This window comes from Sinocyclocheilus rhinocerous, unplaced genomic scaffold (assembly GCF_001515625.1).
Source record: "Sinocyclocheilus rhinocerous isolate Xijiao unplaced genomic scaffold, SAMN03320098_v1.1 scaffold3642, whole genome shotgun sequence".
In the NCBI taxonomy this organism is placed as follows: domain Eukaryota; kingdom Metazoa; phylum Chordata; class Actinopteri; order Cypriniformes; family Cyprinidae; genus Sinocyclocheilus; species Sinocyclocheilus rhinocerous.
Window position 1 is genome coordinate 193197 of NW_015644863.1, and position 23483 is coordinate 216679.

General features: G+C 37.9%; 1 protein-coding gene across 3 annotated transcripts in view; it reads right to left on the minus strand.

Annotated features, from left to right (window-relative positions):
* The window catches only part of LOC107705087 (serine/threonine-protein phosphatase 2B catalytic subunit gamma isoform-like), a 26268-nt gene extending 5561 nt beyond the window's left edge, over positions 1 to 20707 (minus strand). For 2 of the 3 annotated variants that reach the window (XM_016508230.1, XM_016508228.1), the window contains exons 1-12: positions 20312 to 20707; positions 14666 to 14863; positions 13484 to 13608; positions 9235 to 9346; positions 7313 to 7458; positions 3918 to 4057; positions 3691 to 3768; positions 3493 to 3587; positions 3130 to 3255; positions 2605 to 2682; positions 867 to 951; positions 92 to 189 (exon numbers count right to left, since the gene is read on the minus strand). In XM_016508230.1, coding sequence (XP_016363716.1) covers positions 92 to 189; positions 867 to 951; positions 2605 to 2682; positions 3130 to 3255; positions 3493 to 3587; positions 3691 to 3768; positions 3918 to 4057; positions 7313 to 7458; positions 9235 to 9346; positions 13484 to 13608; positions 14666 to 14863; positions 20312 to 20363 — 1333 coding nt within the window. In that variant the 5' untranslated portion in view covers positions 20364 to 20707. The remainder of the gene's footprint in view (positions 1 to 91; positions 190 to 866; positions 952 to 2604; positions 2683 to 3129; positions 3256 to 3492; positions 3588 to 3690; positions 3769 to 3917; positions 4058 to 7312; positions 7459 to 9234; positions 9347 to 13483; positions 13609 to 14665; positions 14864 to 20311) is intronic. The other variant, XM_016508229.1, reaches the window with a different exon arrangement.
* Between the last annotated feature and the right edge of the window lie 2776 nt (positions 20708 to 23483).

The window sequence follows — 23483 nt, forward strand, 5'->3', positions numbered from 1 at the left end:
AGTGTAACAGTAGCAGGGGGTTGGTGGAGAGCAGGTATCGGCCTCCACACCACCGCAGAGACAGCTCAATGATGCCAGGAGCGAGACTTACCGCTCTCTAGGGTCTGTCTGCCTCCTGACAGCACACCCAGAGGCAACGTCCCAGTGGGGGTCAAGCCCTTTAACTGCAACACACTCTCGTTCTCCTCTCTGAAAACACACCCCCACACACAAAATCAGAAAGGTCAAATTATCTGATATTTTAAGAGACTTGTTGACCTTAAATTCTTCAAATAAATATATAATATACAGTGGTGTGAAAAAGTGTTGGACCCCTTCCTGATATCTTATTTTTTTGCATGTTTGTCACACTTTAATGTTTCAGAGCATCAAACAAATTTAAATATTAGTCAAAGATAACAAGTAAACACAACATGCAGTTTTTAAATGAAGGTTTTTATTATTAAGGGAAAACTAAATATCCAAAACCACAGGCCCCTGTGTGAAAAAGTGCGCCCCCTAATGTAGTTTTGGGTTTTGTTTTCCCTTAATAATAAAAACCTTCATTTAAAAACTGCATGTTGTGTTTACTTGTGTTATCTTTGACTAATATTTAAATTTGTTTGATGATCTAAAACATTAAAGTGTGACAAACATGCAAAAAAATAAGAAATCAGGAAGGGGGCCAACACTTTTTCACACCACTGTACATATGTATCATATGTATTATAATACATTATAAAAATACTACATGTATGAGATGATGGATAGATAGATTGCTTTTAAAGAATAGGTCCACATCTCTGATGTGCAGAACGGAGTGTGTGTGTGTGTGTGTGTAAAATCCTTGGCCATGAGGGATTTGTACGTTAAGTGTGTATACTCGCCTAAGAACAGAGAAAACTCTGGCCATCTTGCCAATGGCACGAATCTTATTTCGGATCACCTCCTTGCGGACTGCCGGGGCGCCACCTGCCACAAACATGCACAAATTGGGAGGGACAGAGCAAAAGAAAAACAGAGTGAGGGAATGTTAGGGTCTAGTTTTATTGATGGGAATAATTTTGCTGTATATTTGTCAACTTGAAACCTTGTACATTTTATGAACTACTTTTATCCAGAACAAAAGATCATCAACATCATTACCTGCACACTAATCCTATCTGATGGCAAGAGTCATACATACTCCAGATCAAATGAGCCATTTCATCCGGAACTCCCATAAGGAATAAATAAACCCCATTTCAAAACTCAAAGGCTCACAGACACAGAGAGGAAGTGTGTCAGGCCAAGTTAAAATTATGCACCATTCAAAAAAAAGAAAAAAAAAAGAAGGACAAATCAAATGGGCATCAAGAACAGTAAATGGGACACTGTATTCCTTCCTGACAGCTCCTCAGAAGTGGGGTGGGGGCATTCAGAACGGGTTCATCTGGTTTCATTACAGCAGAAGAGGCATCACTGTACTTCATGGCTCTTGCGTTAAGAACAGTAATACTTTTTAAATTACTGAAGTGACTGAATGGAAATACAGGTTGTCTCAGCTCAGGTAAGCCGCTATGGGCAATGCATGTTTGGTTAGAGGGTTAGCAATACATTTAATTCACAGATAATTGATAACAAAAAGAACGTGATTTGAAGGCATTCATGAAGTATAAAACAATCCCCGTTTATGCACTTCCTTTCTCTGAAGTGTTATATATCCATAAAACAGATTGAACAATAGAGCAGGAAGCCCATTTCAATCACACAATTAATGCTGAGTTTGTATTTAAAGCAACTTGCACACAAGAATATAGTGTCCTAAATAGAAATATATGGGTTATTCGCTGAGGACTAATACACACTAATCAGAGAACTATTATTTGATGAGAAGAGGGGCATGCTGGTATATATTTAACAGAGTTGAAATCCATATTGAGGAGACAAAAGAAAGGGAAGAAAGGAGACATTTAAGTGATGAGGTTAACGAAGCACAATTTTTTACATTTTAATTGAAGTAAATGTTTATTACATTATTATTGAAGTTCCTGAATAGACATTTCAAGGTGGTACATAGTATACAATTTATTTTTGTGAAATACACTACCATTCAAAATGTAATACTTGTTCAGAAAGAATGCTTTAAATTGATTATAATAAATGCTGCTCTTTTTAACATTCTATTCAACAAAGAATCCTGAAAAATAATGTATCATGGTTTTCATAAAACCAGCGCAATTGTTTTAACATTAATAATAATAATTAATAATAATAATTAATAATAAAAAACATTTATTGAGCAGCAAATCATCATATTAGAATGATTCAGATAGATTAACAGTTATTGAAACAGTAATATTTCACAATATTACTGAATTTAGTTTTTTTGTTCTCTCTCCAAATAAACACAGCCTTGGTGAACATAAGAGACTTCTTTTAAAAACATCTTACCGACCCCAAAATTTTGAACGGTAGTGTAACTTTTTGCTTATATCCCCAACCTCAGACCACAGTGGGGCTCAACTTAACTGAATTTATTTGGGGGTTAAAAAAAATGCTACAATGCAGCAAAACCTCCAAACACAGACCCATCCATAAGAGGAAGCTCAAGAAGTTCAGAAAAACAGCTTTACGTGTTCTTACCTTCACATGTGTCATCTCCCTCTGACATGAGCTCATCATCTGAGCAGATGTTTAACACGTTGACTAGCATCTCTGTTACTGTGAGCACATGAGAGAAGACCAACTTTAACATATGCTTTTCAAAAACCATACTTCTACTATTAATTACATGCTTATGCTTAGTGCTGGGCGGTATGACCAAAAATTTATATCACGGTATTTTTCAAAATTATACTGGTTTCACGGTACATGACGGTATTTCCGGTTGTTTTGGCTATATAACTTTTTTGTCTCATGCAGCGCACTGAGTAACAAACTAAAAAAAAAACAACAAACAAAAAAGTGCATGTCTACATATGGTCATTATGTACAGATAATGAATGTTGTCGGAATATTTCCTTGAGGATCAATAAACCATCAAATCAGAATTGATGCACAGTAAAACTCATTTCTAAAACCACATCCCGTAATTTTGCAAATGCATTTCTGATGGGTATCAAAATCTATGTAAAAAAAAAGATTATTCCATTCCCATTTGCTCTTTACCTTTCTCCCCGACAAAGGGCAGTGACCACGTGAACACATCCATGAAGTTGGGCAGCCAGTATGGGTGAGGAGAGCAATTGAACTGCCGGATGTTCATGACGTTATTCTCATATTTCAACACAGCAGCTTGAGGGGTGAAAGAAGAAAAAAAAAAAATCAGAAAGCCTGTTCCGATTTTGAGAGACTTTAAATTTGTAATCGAATCTGAGCAAAAAAAATTGTTATGTATATCCCGACTTCATGAATTGATATTATATGTATTATGATATTTGCTGAAATTGCGTAAGGCCAAATAGCATAAGACCAAAAATTAAACAGCTCAGCACAATGGCACAGGCTCAAAACTGTCTTGAGAGCTCTTACCTTTATTGTTATACACATCTAAGTAGTTTGGTGCAGAGAAGATTGTGATTAAAGAGGGGAAGCCTGTCGTCTGACTTTTTCTGTACATTCGATACCTAAGGGGGTCAGTGAAATTGGGGCAGAAATTGTCAGTAAGAGAGCTATTTACATTCAGTTCAGAGCAGTCTGGTTTATGAGTGTGGTGTGCAGTGTACTCACCCTGCATCTTGGGCTTCATGTGCTCTTATAACTGACAACAAGTTGTTATTCATCAGAAAGTCACATACTGCAGGGTAACTGTTAGTGACGGAGAGAGGTGTAATTAGCGATTCCAGCAGTCCATCAGTCAAAACGGCATGACTAACATTGAGAGGTGCGACTGAACATGGACTGAGTAGGCAGCTATCAAACAAATGTGCATGTGGGCAGACTGTCAGCTGGAGTACCTGTAGAAATAGGAACATCCTCTCACACTGTTGTGACAAAAGTGCTCCGAGCTCTTTTCGCTGCCGTAGTCCTCGCCAGGGTCAGACCACAGCAGGTCGCACATCGGCCCGAAAGCTGGTGGCTCTTTGAACCTGTCTAACTGCAGCACAACAGTGCAAAACAAACAATCAGAACTAAACAAACAAAAAAAAGCATTTCTGTTCTCCAGCACCATCTTATCTGTCACTGCAACAAAACAAATTCAATCGGTTTGCATCTGCTTAAAATTTTCAAATCAGTGACAGATTTTGAATGACATTAAGTGATTACTGAAAGCATTGAGCAAACCATCATCTTATCCAAGCACATATTAACAAGGAAATAACTAAATACAATCATTTTATGGTCTGAAAACAAATAGACCAAAAAGTGTTTTAACCAAATGTGCTTACACATATCTGTAATACTTTTTAAAAGACATGTTAAACTATTACTATTATTATTATCCCCATAAACTATGATCCCTCCTCTTTTCTGGTTTGTACTTGATATTTTAATGCCTTTGAAACTATCTCTATAGACTCTCTTCATGAACTGGTTACGAAGTTAAAACTAACCACATCTGTAACTGACATTATTCCAGCTCGCCTAGCTACTTATCCAGGTTTTTGATGTCACTGGGCCCTGTATCCTATCAATAATGAATAAGAGTCTTTCTGTAGGATTTGTTCCAGAATATTTAAAGCATGCTACTGTTAAACCTCTGTTGAAAAAAATCTAACCTTGATGTGACAGTTCTCTCGAATTTTAGGCCAATTTCTAAATTACCTTCTATTTCTAAAATCCTTGAGAAGGTAGTTTCTGTCCAATTATTACATTTTTTAGAGTCAAATTGAGTCTTTGAAACTTTTCAGTCTGGTATTAGGAAACATCACAGTACAGAATCATCTCTTTTAAGAGTGTCAAATTATATTTTATTATCTGTTGATTCTGGGACCTCTGTAATACTTCTGCTGTTGCATTTGAGTGAGGCCTCTGATACGGTAGATCATGATATTCTTATCTAAAGGTCATGCACTGAACTGGTTCAAATCCTATTTGAACAATATAACTTTTTCTGTTCTATAAATGGATGTCTATCCTCCAAAGCACGTTTGACCTGCGGGTTACCCCAAGGACCTATTCTTGCCCCCATTTTGTTTTCTTTTTATATGCTCCCTTTGGGCTCAATTTTTAGAAAACACAGAGTATTATTTCATTTTTATGCAGACGACACTCAAATATAGGTGCCCATCAAGCATAATGACAATGCTGGACTGTATGCTTTAACTGCCTGTTTGTCAGACATTAAGACATGGATGTCCAAATATTTCTTAAACCTAAACGAGAGTAAGATTGAGGCAATTGTGTTTGGAACTTTAGCTGTCTCTAGCAGGTTAAATCAAGTGTTGGGCAGCTTAGCTGCTTATGTAAAGCCATCTGTTAAAAACTTTTTGTTGTCTTTGACTCTGCCCTGTTATTTAATAAGCAGGTAAATGCAGTAGTCAAATCATGTTTTTTCCATCTCAGAATACTGGCCAAAGTTGAAAACTTTTTAACCCATGCCGAGTTCGAGAGAGTAATACATGCATTTATATTTTCTCATCTAGACTACTGCAATTCAAACTATATAGGTATTGGTCAATCCTATATGAACAGCTTACAAATAGTCCAAAATGCAGCTGCTAGATTTCTTACTGGCACACGTAAAAATAAGCACAGTACCCAGTCTTACTCTCTCTGCATTGGTTGCAACTAAAGATTTTTTTTTTTAAGTCTTAAATGGGCTGGCACATTCTTATTTATCTGAAATTGTGACTGTTAACATATCTGCTAGATGTTAAAGGTCATCAAATCAGAAACTGCTGAAGGTTCCTAGATAACGATTAAAAAGTAAGGGAGACCGAGCTGTCTTTGTATGCCGTTTTATTGTTTTGATTGGTGTTTTTTTATTTTGGTTTTACAATTTTTGTACAGCACAATGGTCAGCAACTGTTGTTTTATTGTGCTATATAAATAAACTAAGCTAAACTAATTATTAATATCCCAAAATAATTACATTTTTAATTTATATAATAATTACAAAAATTACTATTATTATATAATTACAAAAAATAGAGAGAAATGTTAGTTTAGCATAATTATTATAAATATTACATTTTATATAATAATAATAAATTACTATTATTATTATAGTGAAAGTAGTATAGTATATAGTAGTATCATAAAAAATAATGTAAACATTTTATGATAATTAAATTGAAATCTTATTTTATTATTATTATTATTGTTATTTATTATTATTTATTTTATAATAATAATAATAATAATAATAATAATAATAATAAGTAAATAAAGAAATAAAATTAATCAAATAAAATGGTTGACTCAAAACAAGGCAACCATCCTGACCATCTATTTTGTTGTAATTATATAATAATAATAATAATAATAAAAGAACTATTTTAAATATAACAATAAAAAATTACAAATACATTTTTAAAGCGTCTTATTATTGTTATTTTATTATTGTTGTTATTGCCATTTATATAAATCATCATATTTATATAAATAATTTACTATTATAATAAACTGAAAAGTTTAAACATTTAGGAAATATAAATTATGAAATAATAATAATATTAAGACACTTTAATATATTTGTATTTTTTTATTACATTTAAAATAGTTACTTTATTATTATTATTATTATTAATAATAATAATAATAGCAGCAGTGATTTAAAAGGAGATCAGTTTAAAGATGTAACTTCTTACAAAAGAGGTTTTCAGCATGTTGACATCTTGCTGTGATTTAGCGGTACAACTCCCTCTGAGAAGTTGCATGTCTAAATTCATCCCCTTTAAAGGGGTCATATGATGCTTTTTTAAAGATCATTATTTGGTGTATTTGGTGTAACAGAATATGTTGACATGCTTTAATGTTCAAAAAACACATTATTTTTCAAATACTGTACATTATTGTAGGTCCTCTATGCCCCGCCTCTCTCAAACGCTTCGTTTTCTACAAAGCCCCCTCCTTTATAGTGTGGTAGATATGTGGGGGCGTGTTAGAATGAGCCGTTTTAGGGGGGCGTGGCAGAGTCTTAACTTTGATAAAGAATATCTCTTTGGTTTTGAGACTTTAGTCTTTGCAACGTCAGGGATCTTATCTATGCACAATCAGCTTGTAACACTCCAAAGAGAAAGGAAAACTTGAAATCGCATCATATGACCCCTTTAAAGAATCATCACAATAGCGAAACAAGCATCGCCTTCGTAACAAATTCAGCACCTTCCAATGCTGTCCTGTCATGAATGTCGCACACACAATGCAACAGCACAGGACTGTCAGCGATGCCCCACATCTTACTTACTTTCCGGATGTCGTCGAGGCAGGTGATCTCGGGGGATAGGCCTCCGTGAACGCACAGGAACTGCTGGTTGAGCAGAGCGGCCAGAGGAAGGCAGTCAAAGGCCTCCATGCAGGAATCATACACGCGCTCCGAGTACTTAATCTTGCCTGCGATGAGAGAACCACAATAAAAACACCATTGTACTTCCAAACAGGCGCAAACGGAGTGAATGAGCTTTTCAAGCCAAGGCTGTCACACTGTCCATTTGACATATCGCAGTAATGCTGGGTGGGTGAGGGCAGACCGAGGCTTGCCAACTTTCCAAGGCTGGAGGAAGAGATGGAGGAGGCGGAGGATGTTGCATGCCTTGTTAGGTGATGTTGCAGCAGACCCGAGTGCTAATTGGGATGAACTAAGGAAACCAGCACGGCGGGAGGCTGATTAAAGGAGGCTGAGGCCTGAGACAGGTTACATGTGAAACAAGGGCCGCATACTGCCATTAAATCCTGACATTTTAGAATGGGCCAGCCGTGCAGCGTATTGTAAACAGCAGCACTGACAGATGAGAAACAGGCTGCCTCGTGATACCTCGCAAAAAACAACACTGCAATGAGCCAGCAAGTGGTGAAGTAGCACATCATTATCAAAGGCTCTTTGATTATAGCTGGACGGAGAAACAGCCAGCCTCGATCTAGGCTGAATGAATGCATTAACAGCCAAGTTTCTGCTGATCCAAACTGAAATGCCATTGGGTGGTTCCTGATTGGCTAAATTAGGGAGTTTTGATTGGAGAGTTTTTGGTGCAGAACCTCAGATCCATTTGTTTTGTTGACATGAATCGAAGGTTTTGTTAATTAACTTAATTAATTTGGACTGCAACTAACAATTAGTTTGATCATTTATCAAACTGTAGATATTTAAAAATAGATATCTATAAATATTTAATTGATCAGATTTTAAAAAATCTTATTTTCTGCAATGTATTGCATAAACACATATATATATATATATATATATACTGTATATACACACACACACACACACACACAAACATTAAAAAAAACCATTTAAATTAAATAAAAAAAAATGTATATATAAATTCAAATTTATAAAACTTCTAATTACACATAAAATCAAAATATAAGGTATATAAAATGTATGTTAACGTATGTATGTTTTAACATTTAGATGATTTTGAATGTACTTATTTGTAAAAATTATAGATCTTGCCCAATGTTCTCCTCCAAACAGTGTGCAAACTGAAGACTAAAAACACAAATTAAAAAAGCTATTATTTGCATTGTATTAGCTATGCTATCTATATATCTATATCTATATATAGCGAATGTGTAAAATAAACTGTCCAAAATAACAGTTTTTCAGTGATTAAATAATAATAATAATAATAAATCAGACACTTTAATCATAGTAAAATGTAACATTGTAAAAATGAGGGCTGAGGAAACTACATAGTGACAGCTGGAAGCACAGTTATATTAGCCAAAATATTTAATAAACAAGTCAACGAGGGATTTATATAACTGCATGAATGATGGTCGTTACAATTTTGCACAGATTCTGTGTGGGTCTGCTGATCATCAGCTGCTGGTGGAAAGCAGGCAGCCGTTCGATGTGAGGGTTTCAGTTAGCTGTCAGAATTTGTCATGACTGGGCTGATGGCTGATGTAAATCTAAGTGGGGAGTGAAGAGCCCTGACGAGTGCTGAGGGACGTGATTGAGCTCTGTGCCTGCGGCCCGTCATCCAATACTCCCATGACATGATCTCTTTTGGGATGCCACGATAGTAATGGGGAAAAAAATGCCATGACAGACTTGAATGATAGAATGTGGCAAAATCTCATTTCATTCTCTTGGTAACGTTTACACACACACACACACACACACACGTTCCGAGTTTCGAGTTTCTAAAGAGCTGAGCTTACATTCTTGTTTAAAGGTGAAGTACTCCGTGAGATGCCGACACTCGTGGTTGCCTCTGAGGAGGAAGAGGGTGGTCGGATGGTTAATCTTCAAGGTCCACAGATAGAGCACACACTGCAGATGCAAACAGAAAAAGCATTTCACAAAAATACACAACACACAATAGCAATATTATCATATATCGCTATTCTGTTTCTCACAACTGCATTGATACTTCAGTTTTGTGTGTGTGTGTATTCATATTCACTACAGCTCAAATAATGAAAAACTGTGAAAATCTGAAACTTTGAAACCAATTTTTCTCAGTGTGGTCAGAGTCATTTCTGAAGCACTAAACTACACATCCTGTAGACTAGGACTGCCTTGTACATTTAGTGCCCTTGATTCAACTATGAAAACGTGATGAATGACAGTGTATTGAATTGTAACATACGCATCACAATACATTTCACATTATAAAGTAGCTGCAGTTACCCAGCCTTAAACATCGGTATGGACCACGTGTTAAGGAGACTGATATCCAAGTGGATAGGGAAAAAAAAAAAAGTTCAATCAAACCTAAACAAACACAATACTGCTGAACACAATCATTTGCGTTCTGATTCAGCTCAAACTAATATGCTGGAAGGCCATGACACAGCAGGTTCAGTGTTTAAGAGGATTATACCTCCATTACTCTGATATTTTATTAAAGGAATAGATCACTGAAAAATTAAAATCATTGTATCATAACAGCACACTAGCATATACGGTATGCAATTTTTCTTTATGCATGGGATACTTTAATGACTGACTTCATTTGCCACTACGGCGGGTATAAGCAAGCACCCTGTGAGCAATGGGGCTTACTCGTCTTTCCATTTCAAACAGTCATATCAAATATATATATTTTACATTTCTGAACTCATTTTATAGGACTAAGAGTTTAGACATTTTTACACAAAACTGGACTGGATGCAATTGTTTTTGTATAAAATTTCAAATTATTATTATTTTGCATTTATTTACAAGATGACAACTGGACTAATACACATCGTTTTTTGTGATGTTTTGTTGATTTACACTTGTCACTGAAGTAAATGAACATTTAATGAAAAACATTACAAAAACACATCTAGGCAAATAAATATATATTGCTAAAAATACTTTTTTTGTGGGGTTGGTAAAGTAAGAGTAAGAAACAAATTATTGACATACACACCGACTGATGTCAACAGTTATTTTTTTCTTTAATGAATACTTTTACGCAAGGATGCCTTAAATTGTTCAAAAGTGAGAGTAAAGATATTTGTTATGTTACAGCAGATTTCTATTTCAAATAAATGCTGCTCTTTTGAACTTTCTATTCAAAGAATCACGGTTCCCACATAAAGATTAAGCAGCACAACGGTTTTCAACGCTTACAATGATAAGAAAACAAAATATTAGAATGATTTCTGAAGGATTATGTGATACTTGAGACTGTAGTAATGATGCTGAAAATTCGGCTTTGCATCACAGGAAAAAATGACATATATATATATATATATATATATTAAAACAGAATAGTTATTTTAAATTGTTATAATATTTCACAATGTTACTGTTTTTACTGTATTTTTGGTCAAATAAATGCAGTCTTGGTGAGCATAAGAGACTCCTCTTAAAAACATTACAAATCTTACTGACCCCAAACTTTTGGACTGTAGTGTACCTTTTTTAGTAAAGCTAGCATTCCACTGCGATCAGAACCTTAGTCTACCAGTGGCAGACAAGAACTTCAGAAACTGAAGCTGATGTACAATCCAAACATGCTGAACCACAAACACATCTGGGCAGACAGAGAACACTTTGCTGTGTTAAGCAAGACTATGATTTCAATCTTTTCACATCCACTTCTGATATCATCTCTCAACCCCAAGCTCTGAAACGGTGTAACTAAAGTGCCTAAAGTTAAAGTTGCCTAAATTAATGTTCGCTTCAAATCTTAACCTGTCAGTCACTCTGCGTGCACCATTAGCTCATCTCCACTATCCCATTAAACACCCGCAAGGCTATACAGGTCGCACATGGTTAGATTATTCACAGAACACCACTGCGTAAAAGTGAACAGGATTTCAGTGTTAATCTGCAGAATACACAATTCATTCTCCATCCTTTCAGGAAGGGTAGTCTGCATTGAGGTTATAGTTATCTTTAAGGAGGCCCAGCAGCAGTGGCCATTTCATCAAGCCCTGAACTGAGAGAAACACTGAAAATGAAGTGTTCTCCACACAGCTCTGGGTGTCAGGGTGGGGCAAAGTCTGGTGGTGTAACCTACGTAAGCGTTTGATGACTGCAACGTCCCAGTCAGAGGGCATTAGCAGGTGGTGTGGCGGATGACTGAAGTTCAGTCCTTTGTGGTCTGTGATGTCCAGGCAGGGAGTAGAAACCAAGCGTGGACTTTGTTGTGAAACACACACGCTTTCTTTCTATGCGTCTCAGGTGGCCGGTGGCCCTGGACCCTCAGCTGTGTTTGATGGTGTTGAGCAGCGGTGTGTCCGCTCTCTTAAGCTGCTTCTTTTAACCATGACATTTCTCCCGTCCCTGAACTTTGCAACCAAAGCGCGGCGCAGAGGTGGAAGCTTTTTGAGGACTTACGCTTGCTGGCCCATTCAGAGTGACATCAGACATCAAGGCCAACGATATAAAAGACGCCAGCTGATAAACCGGACCAGAAGTTTTCTTTAACAATTTACACGGAACTTGGATGTTGAGAAGCGCATTCTCTTGCCTGCAGGATGGCGGGATCAATAATCCTTTAATGCCATCTGCTTCATCATTGTGGCTGCTTTACAGACAAAGGTGACATGCTGATTGCATCATCACAATGCATGCTGGTACAACAGAGGCTGTTTGAATAGCACTGCCACATGGCATCCTCTGAGGGCCAAGTTATATTAAATGTGAACATCTCAAGTGTCTAAATAAAATGAGCAAGATGTGTTCATTCGGCAAAGATGTATTCAAAAAGCCTTGAAGTTTCAAAAGATTTTGTATAGCGATTATAAAGAGATTTAAAAGAAAACTAGCCTCTTTAATAAAAAATTCTGGATTCAAAACAGATTTGGCTCTATTGACAACTTTTGTGGCATGCTAGTGATGCACAATTTTTTTACAGAAACAAATTACTTTCAGCTTTATATTTTGGATAAATTAAAAATGTTAAGTTTGGGTAGTTAAGTTTGGGTAATTGAACTTGGCATGCTGTCCAGGTGATAAATTAAACCAGTCATAGTACAGTTCTTCGGCAACAAGCCACCTCTCACTATTTCAGAAGAACAAAGTTGTTTCTACTTTTTGCTACATTTTTGGTCACTGTGAAGTGCATCCACACTGCTGACATGTTTACCTGTTGTAGCTTATCCACATTGCACACGAGAAATAGACGCGGACTCAGTCAAAGTGCATCATCTGAGAAGTGCTAATTAAACGTCAAATTCAAATTTGAAAATTAATTTTTTGGCACTGACAAAATATTTTTGGTTGGCAAATTTTCTGCGCATCACTATGGCATGCTGTCGATTATCACAGAAACTAAGGTTTTGTCCACTAGTTAATAAAAATCAAATACAATTCTATACACTACAACACTCATAATGGAGGTCTGTAAGGCAAGACATTCTGGACAGATTAAAAGCAGAAATGGGAAGCTATATGTTTGTTAATGTGGTTATGTTGATTATTATTTTTTTATTACAAAAGGGAAAGTTGCAAAGTCTGTACTTTATTATTAATACCATTCTTTACTATTAGCAGGAGAAGAACATCTAAGGATGTAACTTCTGTATGTTGAGTTTTCTCCAAATAACCCTTCACAATTGCGAAAATTACCATATATCCCGAGAACATGGTATGAAAGGAGTTGAAAGATCACACTAGTCTCATGTTAGCAGCTATAAATATAAATTCTTGTGGCTGTATGTTCAATAAAATGTGCATATCTTGATGTTTTTCCATGTACAATGTTTTGCTCCATAGACTTCTATTGTAAGTGCATTACTGTACACACAATTTTTGTGAACGGAGGAGAAAGTTGATATTATTTTCTATGGTAATCAACAGCATGCTCCCGATACTGCTGATCTTAATATGTAATGATGTATTGAGAGCTTAATATGCATTGAATCTATAGTATTCCTTTAATTATATTTGTTTAGGCATTATAGAAACACTGTTGTTTACCACTTAACCCTATTTTACATAACTTGTGAACATTACAATTACACTCACCTCAATACTGAAATAGCCTCGATCCACATAGTCTCCCAAAAATAGATAGCGTGTGTTGTGCGGGGAACCCCCCACCTCAAAGAGCTTCATCAGGTCAAAAAACTGCCCATGGACATCTCCGCACACTGTAGACGGAGACAAAACACATTAAGAAAAACACTTGAAGATGAAACAACAAAAACAGTGTGACGTCATTGTGGCCAAAACAAAAACACTGAAGAACGCTGCGGGAAAAAAAATGAAGAAATATCAGACATTGTGTACACACGAGAAGGTCAAGGACATATCTTTATGAGCTCAAGATGGAGGCAAAAAATGGGTGCAGAAATCTTAGGATTTGAGCAACTGAGGGTGCACAAATATTAAAACCACCAAAACGGAAGTGCACAAATACTAGGCCCACTCAAAACGGCTGAGTGAAACAGATCAATAGTGGTCGCCACAAACAGGATGTGGCCAAACCAACCCCATTTCCGCTTAAACCTCCACAAGGTAAAAAGTTGGCAGAAACACCATCTCAATTATTCATGCCACAATCTCTTCGGTTTTCTCTTGCAAGCCAATTATCATGCACATAGTGTGTGTGTTATGAAAAACATGAGAGTGCAAAGGGGGGTTGCGGGGGGAAAGATGTAGATAGACATGCCCATTTATATCCACACACCTGTTTGTGTGTTTGCCCGAGTGTATGGCGAGTGCTGGGGGTTTCCTGTGGCCTCCGCTGGGGAATTAAAGTGTGGGGGTGTGTGAGAGAGAGTCTAGGATGCAACTGTTTCTCTGACCTTTACAGTGCAGCCACATTAGGGGTTGCTGTGGAAGACTAGCTCCGTATGAAAATAATCACACTCTTCTCGCTGACTTGACGATTATGTCGGGGTCAAGACTAAAACTAAAGATTAAGTAGGATATCAGAGATGCCCGATCAAGTAACCGCAAAACCTTGAGGGTACTTTTATTGGTCTTAGATAACGTTCTCTATGAGAAGAACTGTATCGCTGTAAACTAACAAACTAACTCTCATTTATGAGAAAGCATGTGGGCGAGTACCATCGCCAGTGGGCATCGTGTTTTTCTGTGATCCTACGGCATTAGGTGTAGCGAAGATCCTGTGAGAACCACATCCTGGATGTAGAAGCTGGTTGTGAATCACGACAGTGAGTCATCAAGTGAGCAACAGCCTACCTGTGATGGGGGCCTCCACTTCCAGCATGCATTTCTCGTGGCGGAGGATGTTGGCGCCATCGTTAATGATGCGTAGGGCCGCATCTTCCTCCAGGCGGCCCTCTTTAACCAGGTGGCTCTTCAAAAGCTCCACCTTGGGCTTGCCGTCCTCATACAGCTCTTTCATGGTGAGCCGCGTCGTGGGAGGGTACGGCACTGCTGTGGGAAAGAGGAGAAAGAAGGACTGACTTTTTAGTCTCGTTAGTCACAGGGAAACCCTGCTGGCAGACATTTCATACATTAGAGAAAAAATATGTACATCCAAGACAACATTATACAGGTTTTTAAGCCATTTTGACTGTACAAAATGGATTAGAGTTTTGTGCCATAGCAATTCAGACCACATATTGATTTGGAACTATCCGATAAGAGCATTGAAACAAATGTCCAAATTTACAGCAGCATGTTTACAGCCACGACTGTGCAGTTGATAAACGGTATGGTGAAACCTCAGAGTCTATCACAGCATCTGTTGATCAAGGTGTCTCCAAGTTAAGGAAGCGCAGCTCCTCCACAATTTCAAAGCCAGATGGTATGTGATAAAAGTACGGAACCAAAAGCAGAAAAATGTGTTACGGTGTTACTCAAAATAATAATATATCAACCCAAGAGTTTCTTAACATGACACTTTCAGGCTTCCATCAAAAGTAACTCAAAGTATGTTTGTAAAACTAGATTATTACATTTTCAGAATCTGAAACCAGCCTAATTATTCAAGATTTTAAAACTAGCTGTTGGAAAAATATGCAGTTTTGAACATTCCTAGTGCTTGCCTTTGCAAAACTCTCTGCAATGATGCTAGGGTGTTTTAGGTGGTTGCAGGGAATGCTACAGTTGCTAAGGTGTTCTGAACAGTTGCTAAATGCTTGCTAAAAAGAACCCCCTCCCAAGTCTCTTTTTAGCCTATTTTTTGTAAGTCAAAATGACCATTTTCTTCTGTTTTATTGTCCACCAGCCATAAAGCATACAATAAGCCACACAATTTGAAGTCATATCATATCACTCTTGTCCATAGCACAAACAGTGAGGGATGACTGTGCTAATCTTTAATACTAAGCACCGCAAAGCTTAAAAAACAACGCCTGATTTTTTCCCTAAACAATGTCAGTGCAAACCCTAACCTTAACCTCAGTATACTTTGAGTTCATGACTTTCTGAACTTTTCTTGACAGGTGTGAATGAGTTGACGAATGACGTCGGCCGGTTTACTTTAACGTCTTTCCCTGAATACAGGCAAATTAAATTGATTTGTGAAACTTCATGGTTGCAAAACGACAAGTTATTACTCAATTCATGACGACAACTGAAAACATACAGTTCGCAAGTTACGAGGTTACCTGAAAAATGCAATGCCAAGCTGACTGCCAGAAACTAAAAGCGAAACATATGCATGGTAATAACAGTTGCCGTTATTGGTCAGGAATTGGGACTCTCCCACAAAGCTATGTGGGTTATCAGAACACACATGGCCACAGCTGGTCCCGTCCCTTCCCCCAACCAACACGCACAGGCCTTGTCAAGAAGACACGAAGCCCTTGCTGTCATGGAGAAGACAGCTTAAATAAATCCTCGACAACTTGGGGGCTGGGATTTTACATTCAGACACCATGTGCATGGGTGAGCATGCATGCAACCAAATGCCTGCTAGAATCGCTCTGCAACCCCCTGAGCCTCAAGCTATTTTCAGTTGCAGGAATTCCACAACATTTAAACCAGTTTAAGAGGGGTTAGGAAGTTACGTCCTGAAGTCGGGGTGGGGTAGAAGGCCAGCTGTTGGCATCGATATGGAATCCTCTCCGCCAGGGTCACAGGCCAGGTTGGCACGGCTCGCTCTCCAGAAGAATGTGGGACTGGCCAATGGCCATGGCTTTCAGTGCTGGGGCCACAGGCATGAGAGACCACAATGTTTCAAGCTCGAATGACTAGGAACCATCCAGGGACTCCAATGGTGGAATTAGGAGCAAAGAATCAGTTTGGGTTTAAAAAATCAACAGTTTTTTTGATTATTTTGGGGTCTGTTCAGGCAGAAACCATCAGAGGGTGTTGTTCTTATTGTATGCCAGTATGAGGAAAAGAAAGACGACGAATCTTTCATGCCTGATAGAATAAAGGAAGGACACCTGCTCATTTGCCTATTTTAACTAAAGCTGTAACAGGGCTATTATCTGGTTGGAGGGTTGAGTTCAACCTTCTGCGGCGATGGCAGAGAAAGTGTGTAACCTCTCAGTGTGGCACATTTGCATGTGAAAATGAGGCCCTCAGGACAGGAGTGGGATTTTACTATCAAAGTACCAAAAAATATGCATTTACCCAGCAGTGAGGCGACTGTACTACACTCATGGTGTACACAACCCTTGATGATGTCAAAACCCAACCCAATGAAGGCCCAGTTAAAAGGAGATCGGTTTACAAGAATAAAAATACACCCACTTGCTCACTGCATAGCTGTCCAACCATTAAAAGTCTAAATGCCCTCAAAGATACATTTGAAACAAAACGGAGTTGGTTTTTGTAATCTTAAATGGATAGTTTATCCAAAAATTCAAATCATTATTTACTAGCCCACGTCATTTCAAAATCTGTATGACTTACTGTGAAATGCAAAAGAACATTTTTAAAAATGTCTCCGAGTTTGTTTGTCCATACAATAGGAGTCAATCGGGTCCGATTTGCTTGTTTTGGACCCCACTGACATTTATTGTACGGACAAAACAGCGGAAATATTTTTCAAAATCTCTTTTTTCTGCAGAATTTGGCGAGTAACTTTATGGGTGAACTATCCCTTTAAGAGACTTCTGGACCAGACCGCATGTATATTAATAAGGAAGCTAGAAAAGGCGTAACTTCCTGTGTTTTAACGAGAGCTATATTGGGTGGTGATTCTAGCGATCCTAGAATGAAAAGCCATGGTGAAAGAGTAAGAGATGGGGCCCATGGTCTGTTAATCATGCATGAGGACAGAATAATTACACAAGCAGGGTGACGCTGACCCTGACAGCTCTAGTTTCTATCTGTAAATAAGCCAAAAGTTCAAAACATCAAATTCACCTGCAGCCTGACAGGGGTACAAAACTTTACATCAGCTGCATAACTCACTTATTTCCTGACGACATGCATTTAATGGTGATATGATTTCAGGGTGGGCATTCAGGGTGGTGTTGATGTTACCCCCCCCAAAAAAAGAAATGCCACTGACAGCAACCCAGCTTGAATTGCTCTTTCATGCTAACCTTTCAAGCTTTCAACTGACTGTTGACCCACGTTTAAATGCACAACACAACAACCGCCAGATTGTCTGCCGTTCTCAGCAGGGGAAAGTGAAAAAAAGAGTTGCGTGGAAACGTCAAGCAACTAATCAAAGCTTTTAAAGGCACTTAACCTCATCTTTCCTCCGCCTCCGTCGCATTGTTCCAAGCTTGGTTCGGCTGATGAGTGCATAGTAGAAAAGTGCCGCTGCAATCCTTGATTCCCCACGCTCCCTGCTTTAACTGTGGGAGGACTCATCAAGACGCGGCCTTGGCGAGAACCTCAACTCCCACTCAGCACTTCAATCATGCTGGAGTTCATTCTCGCAGAGCTTGTAGTCCTTTTAAACACAAGCTTTAGTCATTTTACCTTCCAAACACAATGTTTTCTGGACAAAACAACAGGCCGGCATGCTCACAAAACAAGCTTTTTTTTATATTTTAACACTTGAGTCGACTGAATTCATCTTTCATCAGCCAGAAAATATGCTAAGACAGAATTATCGCAGACGTGGTAGAAGAATACTGGCGCACGACACTGATTGGTCACTGGGTAGTAGCGCTTTCAAAGGTGCTAACAATCTACAATTAACACTTGCATCAGACAATATTCCCTCTCCGCTGTCCTGATTCTCTGTATAATCGCCTCATATGTGGTGAAGTTGGCATCACTGATTCTGTTACTTCCCTGTTTAATACTGTGAAGCTGCTTTGAACAATCTCTATTGTATAAAGCGCTATATAAATAAAGGTGACTTGACTTGACTGACTATAATTCTCCAGTTCAAACCTTTCTCAACACGGATGACTGTCCATTGTGGCTTACAAAACAAATCCCACAAAAACATTTTTCAGACAGCCTGCGATTGCACATACATGTGGCGTAAAATCCAGGTGTTGGAGTGCTTAAACTGAAAGGAGACATTCAGTGAAACCTGGAACCAATTTGGAGCTGAAATGCTCCCGTTCCTGCAAAAATGAACAGGGATTCTAGACAGAAAGAGTTCGGCTCTTTTTAATGAGGGTTTTTTTTTTGTCTGTAGCGATTTAGATTGCTGAATGATCTGACTTGAAAATGGAAATGCAAGTCAGTATGGGTCCAGAACTAGACGACTACTAAAGAGCCCAGTGCTTTCAGCTCATTACAGAGACCGTCTAATTAAGCCCGATCAGCCAAAACACAGTGAGCTGACAGCAGCACATAAGGGACTGAGAGGAAAGAACACTCTATATATGTCAGCGGACACACTAGTTTTAATCCAAAACAAGTCAAAGTTCCCCGGGTGCTTCTGTACCCATGAAGCCACAGACCTAATGATCCAATTAGTTGTAGTAGTCTACTGCGTCTCACCTCTTTGACATAAGAAACTCCCACGAGCCCTTGATAAGTTGATGCTTAAATGCATCAAATGCATCACCTAACCAAGGGTCAATCCTATTTTTGTGTCTAAAGTAGGATTATAAGTATGAGGTTAATTGGGATCACACAGATAACTTCAGTTAGTTTAGTTATACTTCAGACAAAAGAGCGAAGCTGAAGTGACACAGTTCTCACTGATGTTGCCTAAACCATAAAGCAAAAGGATGAAAGCAGATGTACTACAGTGATGTGAATAATGTTATTAGAGTCAATGTTGTGAACTGATGATAAATGTAAACCTATGGACTTCATCTACTAAAGTTAATCTACTAAATTAGTAATACACACAAAAAACAATGCATACATTTCCTACTATAAAATATTAATATAAAATAAAAATTAACTATGAAATTGTCCATTATGTATATTAACTGTAACTGTTAAGCCCACCAAAATCAGTTTACATTCTCAGTCACTCATTTTAAGATTATATATATATATATATATATATATATATAGTCCTAAAGTAATATATACTCCTATAATACAGAAAAAACACCTGTAATGCAAAATCAAATGTTTATTTTTCGTACTTGACAGCTTTAGCAGTTTCAATTTCATGAATCCCAGGGGCTTTGCATATTCAGACCACTTTGAGTATCATGCATCCCCACTAATATCCCTATAATGGTCTAATTCACTAATGAGAGATTTGCTTCTATGTAATGTTTGCACACTAGAGCTTAAAACTTCATTGATCTCATTTAATTCATGCCAATTCATCCCATGCAGCCTGAGCCAACCTGTCAAATAAGCCATCAACATGTATGTCATTAGACTTTTTAAGTTATCCAAAAGTCAGTCAACACAACAGACGTCCTGACTTGCTTATATTTATATCACACATAAACTGAATGTCACCCGTCAGCTACCAGCGCGGGTTAGCTAACACACAACCAGGCGAACTGGATAAAAACGTATGGTTTCACATAGAAAACGTACCTTTGACGAGCCGTTCGGTGGTGGATTGTTTATTCTGCTCCTTCCCCGACATTCTTCAGTGTCTTTCGGTGGAATAATTGTAATTCCTCCTTGTAGCTGAACCCAGCTAGTCGCGTTAGCCCGCTAGCTCGGCTAAGCTACTGACGTTTCAGTTCGCGAGGAAGAAAAGTCCTGACCGCTCCGCTGTAAGAGCGGGGAAACGGAGTCAGAGTGCTCGTCCGGGTCGGCTTGTTGATATGTACGCTCAAACGGTGGGGGAAAGGGGAAGGGGGGAGCCCACTGTAACGGCAGAGTTTTATTTTCTGCCGTGTCTGTCCTTCGGGTTTGCTCACACAGGCGACCCAGCTGCTGTCAATTTCTCTGAGGGAGTAGCAATGTCCGACTCGTGAACGAATCGTGCTTGAGTCGAATCTTTTCAGGGAATCGTTTGAACCTGTTTATAAATCCTGTCGTGGACGAAAAAGACCGAATCGGTTCTCGAGTCAACAATTCACCGACTCATTGAACCTCTTTTGGACGTGTCCTATTCATAATGAGCCAAGACCTGATGAGTGAGTTGATATAAATAATGTAAAGCAATAATTATTCCTAATCAGATTACCTGGAAATATTTTTATGACTTAATTGTAAGACACTTTAATCAATCTGGACACATTAACAACTTTTTATTAAAACTCGTAGTAATCTGCAATATGTGCCAACAAATGGCGCAATTTTAAAGCATGTTATATGCCACGCAGGTGACGCAATTGCGTAATGAAGTAAAAGAATCACTAAATTGATTTTATGAACTGGTTCTTTAAAACGAACTGTTCAAAAGAACCGAGTCCAAAAATGACTCAGACTTCATCTATGAAGGAGGAGAGGCTGAGGCAGAGTGAGCAGCGCGACAATAAAAGGCTTTGTACGAGATGTTGCCTGTTTTTGTCAAGCGAGCACAGTGGCTTGTAAATAATAAATGCGTATTCTGGTTCGATTTTATTGTAACGATCGATTTTCGTGTCTCAATGTTTTGTCTTTCTTCATTCTTCTTTGATCCACTGACTCGCCCTGACTCCCTTCTTGCGAATTAAACTCTAATCCACAATGCAAACGGATTTCCTACAACATGGCGGCTTCTTCTCAGCACATATGTTTGTGGGTAGTGTAGTTTTTAACACACATCTAACGCTATATGACGTCAGTTATATGCATTGCTATGCAATTATCCGCTAGGATAATCTTGATGACGTGAATATTTTTATATATCCAGACAGTACATTAATAGAAACACACAAGAAGGAGGAGGTTAGAATTATGAATAGGAGAGAAAAACGAACTGTTCAAAAGAACCGAGTCCAAAAATGACTCAGACTTCATCTATGAAGGAGGAGAGGCTGAGGCAGAGTGAGCAGCGCGACAATAAAAGGCTTTGTACGAGATGTTGCCTGTTTTTGTCAAGCGAGCACAGTGGCTTGTAAATAATAAATGCGTATTCTGGTTCGATTTTATTGTAACGATCGATTTTCGTGTCTCAATGTTTTGTCTTTCTTCATTCTTCTTTGATCCACTGACTCGCCCTGACTCCCTTCTTGCGAATTAAACTCTAATTCACAATGCAAACGGATTTCCTACAACATGGCGGCTTCTTCTCAGCACATATGTTTGTGGGTACTGTAGTTTTTAACACACATCTAACGCTATATGACGTCAGTTATATGCATTGCTATGCAATTATCCGCTAGGATAATCTTGATGACGTGAATATTTTTATATATCCAGACAGTACATTAATAGAAACACACAAGAAGGAGGAGGTTAGAATTATGAATAGGAGAGAATTAATAAACAGTAATCCAGCATTGTCACCCAGTGGTCAACTAGAGAAACGTCTGATTGTTTCATTGTTGACTTGAAAGATGTATGGTAAAACTACATTCTACCACCCCATAATTACCTGCATATGGGAAAAATATTCTCATTTAGTCTTTAGGTCAGACCTATTGTTTTCTTTTCTTTAAAAAATTGAATCAGAGAAACTGTGAATAATGTTGTTGATTTAACAGACACAGTAGCCATAAAGATGGTATAAATATGACAAAGTAGGCCTACATTTAAAATATCAATTTATAATAAAGAGAGTGCTAATTTACAAGTAACTAGTTACATGCAACAGCGTTCCGTAATTACAAAATAAATGTAACTGTATACAGTTCCTGAGAAAAATGTGTAATTAAATTACAGTTACTTATGAAAATGTTAACGATTACTAAGGGGGTCACATCTGAATATTTTCTGCAAAAGGCTCAAAAAGTGTTGAATAATATAACTGAGCTTTGCCTGTTTTGATATGCACAGTGCCTCCTGTCATTTGAAGGCCATTTAGTAAAGCGATGCTATTCTGATGCTTTTGATTGGTTCTCTTGTTTGAATTTGCAGTGCACAACGTCTACCAATGCATCAATCCACATTGCTGCTGAAAACTTTAGGCTATAGGGAGCTGCCACCATGGCAAGTGATAAAAATCCATTTCAGTGCTGGAAATTTTAAAATAAAAAATTGGAACCATCTCAAAGTAAAAAAAGAGGTGCTAAAGTCTGATTTTGTGGTGACTGTGCTTTAAAATTAAATTATTAAAATCTTAATTCAAATGAAGAAAAATGTTGAAAGTCTGACAGTTATTAGTGTTGAGTACTGTAAGGTTAATGCTGCCTGGTTTAAATGTTTGAAAATGATTAGCAGTTGAAAACATTCGTTAGAAATTTAGAAAAGTAATTAAATGTAATCAGTTACATTACTTTAATAAAGTAATTGAAATAGTTACACTACTTATTACATTTTGAATGGGTAACTTGTAATCTGTAACCTATAACATTTCCAAAGTGACCTTCCCAACACTGCCCATCGTGTAGCTAATTTGATGTAGGCTATTCTAGATTCATAGGCAAAAAATACACTGACAAAGGAGATCAGAGTGGCTAAGAGAAACTACTCCGAAAAGCTGAGAAACCAGTTTTCAGACAATGACCCTGCATCAGTGTGGAAAGGATTGAAAGATATCACCAATTACAAGACACCATCCCCCAGCACTATTTTGAATCAACAACTGGCTGACGATTTGAATGAGTTCTATTGCAGGTTTGAAAAACCCTGTCTCACACCCCACACCCATTCTGATCTTCTCTCCATGGAT